Source organism: Thermobia domestica, chromosome 18 (assembly GCF_964235325.1).
Source record: "Thermobia domestica chromosome 18, izTheDome1.hap1.1, whole genome shotgun sequence".
NCBI classification, from domain to species: Eukaryota; Metazoa; Arthropoda; class Insecta; order Zygentoma; family Lepismatidae; genus Thermobia; species Thermobia domestica.
Genome location: NC_137471.1, coordinates 91,373,853 through 91,386,402, shown reverse-complemented (window position 1 = coordinate 91,386,402; position 12,550 = coordinate 91,373,853). Strand labels below are relative to the sequence as shown.

Sequence of the window (12,550 nt, the reverse complement as noted above, 5' to 3'; positions counted from 1 at the left end):
GTGCGCATATCACTTGTGTATTAGATCACTGTTTTCAACGAAAGTGTGAAAATAATTTGTATTATTTTGATAATTCACATATATAATCAATTTTTACACATAATCCCGTTATCGATTTTCTTTGCCACGTTCATGAAAATGGCCCAAAAAGTGTAATTATGGAAAATTAATATATATATATATATATATATATATATATATATATATATATATATATATATATATATATATATATATATATATATATATATACGTATTATTAATATTATTATTATTACATATACTAACAGATATGTTACTTACGAAATTAAAGCGGTAGATTTTATGTATATTTTATCTTACGTATAGCAATAAACAAACTACAATGTTTTCTGCAATATCAGCCAGTGTTGTAACAAATTTGGCTTGTAAATATTGTAAACAAAATATACAAGACTGCTTGCTTGGCTTATTCAGAATACTTTTCTTTCAATTACTCCAGAAGTACAAATAGTTGCTGAATGTAAGATGATCTGCGACACTCAACCATGTAAACATCAAGGTTATTGCGTTGAAGATTTTCAGAACGAGAAATACACCTGTAATTGTGAACGAACTTCATATTATGGAGAACACTGTGATGAAGGTAAGAATTATTTTCTTTTTACGTTGTTGGGAAATAACTACTAGTTTTAATAGTATGTGTATTTAGTATTCATTAAAATGTGTTTAACCCAAAAGTTCCCCAAAATACCTGATTGTGAACGTTTCAGGAAAATGTTACCGTTTTCACCTAATAACTTTTCAGAAAACTAAACGTTCTCTGTAGAACTGGATCCCGTTGATTATCTTGTTACGATTTGTATTACTTTTCTTACTTCCAATAATCCTTCATAAAGTTCCCCTTGTACGTAATATTCTTTTGTATGAGCACTATATAGCTGATTAATAATAATGGAAACATTTCTTCTGTGTCTTACTTATGTCACCTGTTTATTTCACTCCATTAATAACATAATTGGTCGGAAGAAAGTGTTAGCACGGCATTAATATGACTCTCTTCAACACTCCTTAAAAATCTAAATTTATGGGGCGATTTGGTGCACAGACGTTTCCGTATGAAGACATTGGGCTGTAAAGAATGTTTTGATGTACAAAATATTTATGGGTTATTTTCAACGTTCTTACGTGATACGTGTATTCAGGCCCGTATTTAGGTAAGTGCTATTCTGTGCTCGAGCACAGAGCGGCAGAACTTATTAGGAGGCGGCAAAATTTTGGAATTTTTTTAAAGATTCACAATAAAGTAACATTTAAAACTAGCAACCCGCAGAATCCCGCACAAACGCGAGAAAATATGTTAATATGTTTAATTTGCTCAAATTACAGTAGTTACTAATTAGCTAGCTTACCTGATTATTTTTAAAAAGTCATTCTCTCACGCCATTCGCTCCCACCCCAAGGGGTGAGGATGAACTTGAACATCATGAAAACTAATACCGTTAAACTCAGCGACCTCGAAAACTATGAATTCAACGCTAATATATATGTCGTTTTGGATTATTTTTTAAATCTCGCTCTCTCCCTGAGAGTGGAGTATGAACTTGAAGTTGAATTGGATTAAAACTGTCACTACTCATCTTAGCTACCTCAAAAATTATGAATTCAACTCTAATATTAATCTTTTCGCGGGAAGGAAGGGAGTTTTGTGGGGGGAGGCGGAAAATTATTTAGAGCACAGGGGCGCACAATATATAAATACGGGCCTGTGTATATTGTATAGATCAACCTAATACAAGCAATTCATACGTGTGGATTTTTTTTTTAAATCTCGGAAACGGCTCTAGTGACTTTCATGCAATTTGATGGAATTCCGCGGAGTGTTCGAGTACGAGAAAGCAAAATGTCTTCGGATTTTTTTGAGGGGGGGGGGGGAGAGGGGGATTCATTATATCTTAAATACGGCTCTGAAATTCTCATGCTTTATGAATTCTCCGATTTCGTTTTAAAGTAAGACAAAGAGAGTAATAACAGTAGCAACATAAGAGAGAGCATTATTAATATAATCGCAATGGATAGGCATAAAATGAAGAAAAAGGAAGAATTAGTCCACACTGAATGTATAAAATAAAACTTAAAATCTTAAAAAAAAAAAAAAAAAAAGTTTGTGATTTGATACTCGAAATGCTATAGGGTAAAGTGATTAACATTGTTATTGAGGCAGTTACAAAATGATAATACAATTCGTTCATGATAGATTAAGATGTGCTTCTGATATCACATCGATTTACGACAGAATTATCAGTCTGTGCAAGAAATGCATGAAGAATAATACTCAAATTTAAATCAAAACTGTAATTTAATTTGTGCTCGTATGTAATATATGCAATTTGTACGTCATTTATAAATATATATGTATATACAGCGACATATAAAACAACAAATTCTTATTTCTAATTTGACACTTCTATTAATACATGTTATACATACACATACACTCGTAAGTTTCGTAAAAATGTCCATCTTCTATTGGTAGCAACATAAAGAGAATATTAATTATGTGCTTCTTATGAATATTCGTTAATGAACAAAAAAGATAATGGTTCACTCAGAAGACGTATAGCAGCATTTAATTCTTATTTTATTTATTAGTTTCTTTTTCTTTTTCTTTCTTTTTTTTATAGAAAACTTTGATTTTTGAATATAATGTGTCTACAGAGTGTAAACTACTTAGCATTATTATTACTAATCCAATTATGGACAAATAATGCATCTGTGATGATTTCTTTCACTGGTATTTTATACATTATCTATCTTTACACTGAGGCTAATCTGGAAGAATCCTTAGTCTATAAATTATTATAAGATTTACTGTTGCTGAATAAATTTCGTTAGGAAGAGCGGACATTTCGGTGTAAAGATTGAAATTTTGACATCGAACCATCCTTACACCTAAACGTCCTATACCGAAACAGTCGTATCCCAAATTTGAGATACGCTATATTTTTAATCATTGCATTGCTTCATACTTGAAACATGGTGGGACTTGAAAAAATACAGTGATATATATATAGAGAGAGATATGAAGATATGCACTGAAGAAAGTATCTTAAATATTGATTTTAATGGCTGTTGAAGATGTTCAAATTAGTGTGTGGTTAATACTTTTCTTCGGGTAATTACATAATTTAAGTGAAGTGAAGTAAAAAACAAGTGAAACTGAAAAGCAATATTTTTTAAATTATTATTAATCAGCTACATAAGATACCTCGTGAAGAAGAATATTTAGCTACAACGAAAATTTGAAGGACAACTGGAAATAAGAAAAATAATGCTTTTTGAAGAAGATAATCAACGAGATGTAGTTCCACAGATAACGTTAGTTTTCTGGAAAGTTATGTACTGAAGAAAGCAATACATTTTTTCCGAAACGTTCACAATTAGATAATTTTAGGTGTCTTTGGGGTAAGTACTTTTTAATGAATGTAATGTGTAAATTGGCAAATCGTATTTACAGAATCTTGATTGTTCTGCGTCAGCTTCATTCTGCGCTTCTAATAACAAGATTATTCCATTATTCCATTATCTTGGTCCTCTAATTTAATATATTGTGTACTAAATTTATGTCAACTTTTGAAATATTAGAATATATGAGATTACTTCCTACATGTCGTGAAATTTAGAAATACATTGTTTCTTTATTGTTTATTAGAGTGTGTAATGAAAAAAAAAATGATGTTGAGGTCCCATATGTGAGACTATATTGGTTCAAGCAAAACGGCTTCAAACGCGATCTGAACAGATGGTTTTAACAATTCCATTATATAATTACACGAAAATTCTGGGCAGCTTTGCAGAATGGATAAAAGGTCAGAAACACATACCTTTTAATAATAACAACAGCGTATTCAGTAAAATTAAAAGAAGAATACAATATATTTTTAACCGTGACGCATCAGATATGTCAGCGTTTCTCAAACTTTTTTCTAAGAGGGGACCACTTTTATTAGTCAGAATGTTCTACTGACCAGCTTACTCTCGTCCCCATTATTTTGTAAATATTTTTTAATCATATACCAGCATACTTATATTTTTAAAGTAGCATTAAATTTTCCCTATTTTATATTAGTATTAATAGTATTAATTCTTTTAGTAATTTAGTACTATCAAGAATATTTTATAACTGAAGCGAGCGTATCGAAGCTTTTACCATTCAACTCGATCGCATTTGTGGGTCTGTCCGTCTGTTACATGGTATCACTGTTTCTCGTGAAATGTATTCGATTTTGATGAAACTCGATATTTAGCTTCGTCAGATCTTCCGAAATAATTATATTATTTTTGAAGTTACAATCCATGAAGAATAAGGCTGTAAAATGGGGTAAAATCTACTCCGTGTTGTAAATGGACAGTTTTCCAATATAAACCAATAAAAATTATCTGATTTACAAATTTCCAATAAAAATTATTTGATCAGAGCAAACATTAATGTAAGTTTCTTTATGGAATTGTGAATATCCTCCATACCTTGGGGTTAAAATCAGCCAAGAACAAAAGGGTAAATCCCCCTTCTCATTTTAAAAAATATGTTCCACGACCATTGTCGTTAATATGTCGTAATGTTATAATATGTCGTACATTTTCTTTGAGAGTTTCCAATCATTCCCTCTGCACATAGTTAAAATACATAAAGAAAAAGGGTGGGACTTACTGTCTTCACCCTTTCCCGATTTCTTTTAGATATCCACGGTAACTTGTAAAATTCATTTGGTTTTGAGTAATACTATGTATATTTTCTTGAGTCTTTCCAGAAATTCCCAGTGCTTGACATCAACAGCGGTTAGGAATGAGCAATGATTTCAGCCCCCTTATGTGGTATGGCTTACTCCCACCCCCTACCAATTAAAAATACGATGTACGATGTCTTCTGTAAAAATATGAGTTTTTCATGGAATATGGAAAATTTCACAATCGTTACCACTACTTGGATACGTACTTGGATCAATCGAGTACGAGAGAATGAATCTATCTCCCCCCCACGTCCCTCTCTCTTATCTGGGTTTAAAAATAATGTGTTTTATGATAAATTTCGTAAATATTCTTGACCCGGGTTCGATTCCCAGCGGGAGGTCTTATTCGGATTTCACATTAAGCTGTAGATCCATGTCTCATATAGCCTCACTGCTGAAAGGGATGCTAAAATAAAAATCAAAATTGTTGTTCCCTTAGATTGAACATTAGTAAAATTAATAAATAAATAAATAAAGTGAATTGCGTATTATATACTGTAGTTGAGAACGTCAAATAGGTATAGATTATACAATTTAATGAGATGAGCATTATACACATTCTAGTAACTTATGTAGATGCAATATGATAAAATATATCCGTGACAGCGTTTAATTAACAAGAAAAGAAACTAATATATAAATGAAATTAACGTTGTTTGTCGCTTTTCACCAGAAAATGGCCAAACCATTTGAAGTAAATTTTTGAACATAGTTAGCACTTGAGTGGACCTAGGTTTCTATAATTTTATTTTGATTGAAATACGTGTCCTGAAAGGGAGGGATTCAAAATGATAACTACAAAATAGAGTATTTCACAAATCTCTACAGTTAGGGAGATAAAACTCGGTGTATATATACTCCTTATTAAAAATAAATAAATACACGTTTCAGCGTTTTCGAAAATTCCTTTTATAAAGGAGTAAAGGGGAGGGAAGACAATTTTAGACTGCGTGGGAGAAACAGTGTAAGTCAAAAATTGGCCAAAATGAGATAAGTCAAAATTGGATATGTATGTGTCATGCTCCACCTCCGGTTAACTCGGTATAAGTCAATTCTAAATGAGGGGGCGTGGTGGCTCAGTGGTAGAGCGTTCACCTCCGGTGCTTGGGGTCCCTAGTTCGATCCCAGCTCGCGCCGTGTGGACTTTGTGGTGGACAAACACCGTGCTCGTGGGTTTTCTCGGGGTTCTTCCGTTTCCTCCCACTTTCTTCATTCCACCATTTCACTCATCTCTCATAATCACCGTCTCCTTTAGCCTAACCGGCATAACCGTGGGACGTAAAACTTAAAGATTTCAATTCTAAATGTGATTTGAATAATCGCGTCTTGGTGCTGTTAATATAAGTGATTCATACTTATGCTTGGCAAAATAAAAAATCCCCTCCTGAAAACCTGTTTTTTGACTTATACTGTTTCTCCCGAGCAGTCTAGAATTGAGGAGTTTGATGCAATAAGGATGTAAGTCTGAAACATGCAGTTGGAGAAAACCGATGTTGAAAATTTTAGTGTTTTTGTCTTACATAAAATAATGTAATATGTAGCATTTTATTGCAATATTGAATTGAAATGTTATCAATTCATTGCGAAACAAGCATGGCAAAAGCCACAAATGCGTTTGATGCAAAAAGGGCGTAAACTCGCTTACGCCCTTATTACATTAAACTCCTCAATTGTATCAGGGTTTACGTAACTCCAGTGAAATCAAACTTGTATCAAAAGGTATCTTGAAAACTAGAAAGAATTTATCTTTCAAATATACGTATTCCGTAAATGTTATTCTTCTTGTGCGAAGAGCGAGCATTCTACTTTTAAAAATGTTAAGTGTACTGGTATTGTGATATATGCTTAAAAATTCGAAGGGGACAAGAATAGGATGGCGCTTAGAACATTCTAATTAGTAAAACTGATTCCTTTTCGAAGAAAGTTTGAACACGGAACTAATCAAATGACAGACCATAAATGGTGGCTTTTAATAAATTTATTAAAGGACTTTTTGAGTTACAGAAAGTTCCCTTAAGCCATTGATGGCTTTAAAAATAGCATTCTCCTTTCAGACCTCTCAATAACTAAACGAAGGAAAATAATATTGACATCGTCAAATTATATCATTGATTAAAAGATAATACTAATTTTTCTACTTTTTTAAAAAGTAAATAAACAACAATTGCTGTTCGTTAAACTAAATTCAAAATAGTCCTCTAGTGGCTAGCGCCTGTGCCTTTTGTGCGTGAGGTCTCATGTTCGATTCCCGGTAGAAAAGCACATGACTCATCATGGGGTTCAGATTCTACTTTAAATCATTAAATCGTATAAAGTTTAACAAGTTCTGTTTTCTCAATTTTCAAAAATATTCTGAATTTTCAAAAAAACTTAGTGATTTCAAGAGCCCTTTTGATATAATGTGCTGGACCTCTAACCATTTCTTTAATAGAATGTAAGAATATATTTTCATATATACAATCTGTTTCATTTTCACTATTCAAATTGTTACAGGAACCACGGTGGCTCAATGGAAGAGCTCATCTCTAGTGCGTAGGGTTCCTAGTTCGATCCCAGCTCCTGTCAAGTGGGCTTTGTGCTGAACAAAGTCTGTGTGCGTGGGTTTTCTCACGGTTCTCCTGTTTTTCCTACTTTCTTCATTCCACAATTATTATTTATCTCATTATCACCGATTTGGTTATTGTCGGTGCATAATTGTATTACGTCAAACCTAAAACGAAACTTACAAATCTCAAGTTTAGTACTTACATTACAAAGATTGCCAAAATCAGCTGCATTAATAACAAACACAGGTTATAACGTAATTATATTGCAGAACATGATTATTATACTCATATTTTCCAGAATGAAGTTAAATAAAGTTTAATTTGGCCTGCAGGGTCCCTATTATACATTCAAGGATCCCAGGGATCCGTGAACCAGAGTGTAAGAATCAGTGATCTAGGCCATAATTTTGTCTCTGGCGTTTTCGTTTGTAAAACATCTCATCCTAAATTTGCAACATTACAAGATCCCTTCTTGTTATCACATAGGTATTGCTTTCCCTGTTTCGTACTTATTTTGGAATTCATTTACTTTTACATTGGTATAATTGTTTAAATTCCGTATAAAATCAAATATGTTTCTATGTAATGAGTACTTAGGAAAACCAACTTTTATTATATAATTTTCTTCTTGCAGAAAAAGGAACCCACTTTGGTGGTGATTCGGTAATTTTGAGGCAGTTTGAACTTCAAGACGATGTGACGGAAGTTCGAGTACAACTTGCATTTTCCAGCGATGAAGTGAAAAATGTAAATACAGCCTTGCTGCTCGTACAAACTGATAACTCGTAAGCATCGTGATTTCTTGTTTATCTAATTATTTGTAGTTCATAATCAAACCATGTACAATAATGTGAAGTTTATGCCAGCTGGCGATAATTTTGTTGGAAAAAGATCTGAAATTTCTTTGAACATCCCTCTGGTCTTATCTTTACTGGAAAGTTTTCATGAAATTTGAATTAAAATAAGGGCTTCAGTGGGACAAATGATCCTATTAAAACAATCCCAGTATAGATTTGTTAATTTTGTATCGTGGAAGATGTGAATATGTATAACACAACAAAAGATTTTTTTCGTCGTACAATTAGCGTCGTAGAATTACTGAAAGTTACTTTAAGTAATGATGTAGTACAGTACACAAAACAGAACTTATATGTTTCTAGCGTATCAACTCACCAATATTTTGTGTTCTCTGTATGTTTCTGTAGCTAATAATACGGCCACTTACTCTTTGTTGCCCTTTTTGGAGATAGATGGGTCTGTAAATTAAAGTGGTTTACGAAGATAAATGTAAATTTAGGATTGTCCTCTTACTAAAATGTAACAAGATTTATTTTCAATATAACAAAGCATTTTGAATCTTGTTTATTCAACGCACCGTGTTTGTGATACGTTTCGTGGTTAGCGGTGGCACGGGAGACCCGGGTTTCATTCCCAGTGGGAGCGTATATGATTCGGCTGTTTGGTTTGTTTGAAGTTTAGCGTCCCTTTCGGCGCTGAGGCTATATGAGAGGTACACCTACGGTTTAACGTAGGATCTGAACCACATGAACTGCTACCAGGAATCGAACCCTGGTCTCCCGTGTCATACACTAACCACATATCTGTGAGGGAACTTCTTTCATATGGTTTGGATTCCACGTTCAGATGTTGCTCCACGTCTCATATTGGTTAAGTGCTCACATGACCGCTCACTCAAATCAAATACAACAACACTTCCAGCTTTTTCAGCACACACCGTACAACGAACATGTTACGTTGGAGCTTACCATTACAATAAACGTGATGTGTTGAGTAAGCAAGATTCGAGAGACTTCCTACGTTTAAGATACATTCCATTATCTTCTTAGATATATTAAGATACATTCCATTTATCTTGGAGAGCACTACTTTTCAGCTTAAGTTCTAAATATATCCTTCATAAATGCTTCAGGGAATCTTCAAACTCATCCCACGATGCGACAAGTGCCTCAACTGATATGGAAATTATGCCGAAAAATAACCTAATGTATGTGCTTTGTATGATATAATACATACACCTTTCACTATAGGCTTTGTAACCTTACTTTCTGATCAACCCTTGTACAATAATGGCTAATACAGGACAAGAGGCAGAAACTCAGCAAGTTTTCATCATACATTACAAATATTCGATGTGTGCCGCGATACGTTCTAGCCGTAGTCAAATTCAGACCATACGGTTTGTTGTACTTCCCTGTTAATGATGCCTTCCTTTAACTCTGCCAGTGTTGTTGACAGTGGGAGCTATTTCTGTTCCAAAAGTTACGTGCTAAATTATTTCTGTCATAACGCATTTTCTCTTATTTTATAACTTGCCTTTTCTCTAAGCCTCTTACCAGCTTATCATGTCATATATGTTGGTAAATAGGTGTAGTTTGTGAGGAAGAAGTAAGTATTTAAGTTGTATACGTAAATTATTTATAATCTTAGGTGATCAGATTGATTTGCTTGAATATTTTTTTTTTTTTTTTAAGTAGATGAATAAGTATTATATAGCAATATTCATATTTGTGTGAAAATTTTAAATGATGCAAGTGATTCGGTGATGAACGAAATAAAAGGAAAACATTTTTTGTAGATTCAAAGTTTGTCCTTTTATTTTATAACAGTGATTAACAAGGAAATACAGTATACGAATATGCTTTAGGAATAAACATATATACATATATACGTTTTTTTTTCTTCCAGGAGAACGTATTACCTTCTTGTGGCAATCACATATGATGGCCACCTTTTATTCCAAGAAGATAGAGAGGATTATCTGTATGAGTCGTCTGTTGTAGATAGAAATTTCTTGAATGGAGCTAGACATTCGCTTTTGTATGAAAGAAATGGCAACGAATCTACATTATGGGTAAACAAATAAACTTACTTTACTTTGATTTTTCTAGATTTCTAGATTTTGTTAGCAAACGATTTGTTAGTATTAAGTTTCTATACAAAACACACATTGACGAAATCATCTGTACACAAATATTTAACCAAACCAACTGTCATTACACCTAAGTCTAAGTCAAAACATATTTGGTGATTCTTAAGCTTAATTTCGCGCCTCATAAGACACTTCTCCAAACCATTAAGGTGTGGAAAATCTGTATTAAAATCGTTTAACACTAAAATCAATCAATCAATATATATACAGTATATATATGAAGTGAGATGTCGAATTTTAGCATGAATGTAGACAACCCAAATCTTCTTGCTCGTATAATAATAATATGACTTATCATTCGGGAAATCCATCGATCGAATCTCAGATCGGCCGTTTTGATTGGGATTTTCCATTATTTATCCTCAGTCAGACCATCTAAATACTGGGATGCTAACTTGAATATAGGACCTGGCCGACTCCTTTCCCACATCACTTCTAAATTTCATGGACCCATTTGTGGTACCCTATCCTTTTCGAAACAGACAAGAGCTTATGGTTGGTCTTCTTCTCTTTTACTAGTCGATCGAAAGTGTTTTAAAAGACAACACCAAAATAAATACAACAATGAAAGATGTTTCAATTGTTCTTTTATTTTTGGGCTCTTTATCCGTAGCAAATTGAACTTCCTTGAATCAACAATCAGCACAAAAGAGGAAAATTTACGTAATATTGCTCACAGTTGTGTTTGTATCGACAAATAAATTTACAGCTACTTCTCCTTTTTTTTTTTTTTTTAATCTTTTTGTGAAACTGGATGAAAATATGTCAATGGCTTTTCATTATGGAATTTTAACCCGTGTAAGCAAAACTAGCATACTAGTATGGAATATTTACCTCTGAAGGTGCCGGTATGAAAATTGATGAAATAAAGAAGTAGCAGTATGGCAAACCTCCCCATTTCCAGCACTGTTGAAAATGGATGCTAAATTTAAACAAACAACAACCCTTGCATTAGTGGTGAGCATTCTGTGGCACAAATAATAATAAACCTTAATAGTGAATCAACTTCATATTTAGCGTAAAAGAAATTGGATAGAAGTAGTACATTGAAAACTAATCAAATATTAACACTAAGAGTAGAATAGATGTGTCGTGTCATTCATCAGTATGCTGACATACTGCAATCTGAAATTTTGACCACTATCTCTTTGGGACATGAAATAATTGAAAATCTATTACTGTAGATTTGCCCATCTATTTATACGTTCTTGTGAAATTCCATGCAATGTTTACACAGAACTGCCACAGTGTATTCTCTGCAATAAAATTAGGAAATGGAGGAATCAGATAAATTATCGAAAAGCAATTATTAGGTAAACATTTTTTCCATAAGTTACAAGTTAAAATGTTGTGGACATTTCTTGGACTTTATTAAAAATATTTAAATATATGTTTAGGTATGGTAAATTGCAAACTATTATAAAACTGAAGACAATTCCATAAATTCTCGGTTACATGTGACTTTTGCTGTCGGTCATAATTGAACGCACTTAGATAATAATTTTCTTAAAAACTTTGTTTTCTGTAATTTCTTGTAGCTGTGTTCTTAACTATTTTTTTTATTTAACTAAAAACAACGGAAATTGACATGTTCATTTTTCTCTAATGCAGGTGGATAGAGAAATAGTGAACTTTACAAGAATAATTCCGTCGCCAGAGAGAATACCTCCCGTTGGAGAAGGAAAAGACCAAGTCCAGATAGGAGGAGTTTCAACCAATGATGAAAGACTTAGGATATACAGTTCTTACAAAGGATGTTTATCAAGTAAGTATTAAAGTATTATTACTTAGCCTAAGTTTTCATTTTCTATTTTTTAATTTCTTTTTTCTGAAGGATGACATGTTGATACTGTGTTGAATATATTATCTCAGGTCAGCAAACCCTTGATTGGTTTGTCGTGGCTTTCCATTCTTCGCTATTCTTAGCCAGACTTAATTGCTTTGTAGCTTTTTTTTCCCTATATCTTGTATTATTTGATCTGTATATTTCAACTGTAGCCTTCCTCTAAGCACTTTTCCTTCTGTTATTTCCTGCAAGTGTGATTCCTTCATGTCTTATAATGTGTCAGATTTTCTTATCTCGTCTTTTCGAAATATTTTTCAGTATACCCCTCATTTTTTTTTTCTCCTACAACTTCCAATATTCTCCTATTTGATAACTTCTCCGCTCACCTAATTTTCAACATTCTTCTGTTTCAAAGACTTATATTCTTCAATTTTCGTCTTCTCCTACTGTCCGTGTCTCCATCCATACAGTGTCACACTCTACACGTATGCTTTCATCA

At 33.0% G+C, this 12,550-nt stretch overlaps 1 protein-coding gene across 7 annotated transcripts in view; it reads left to right on the top strand.

Annotated features, from left to right (window-relative positions):
- axo (axotactin) overlaps nt 1-12,550 on the top strand; it is a 368,436-nt gene that overhangs the window by 311,801 nt on the left and 44,085 nt on the right. For all 7 annotated transcript variants that reach the window (XM_081747155.1, XM_081747148.1, XM_081747149.1 and 4 more), the window contains 4 exons: nt 482-625; nt 7,950-8,100; nt 10,022-10,187; nt 11,877-12,030. In XM_081747155.1, coding sequence (XP_081603281.1) covers nt 482-625; nt 7,950-8,100; nt 10,022-10,187; nt 11,877-12,030 — 615 coding nt within the window. The remainder of the gene's footprint in view (nt 1-481; nt 626-7,949; nt 8,101-10,021; nt 10,188-11,876; nt 12,031-12,550) is intronic.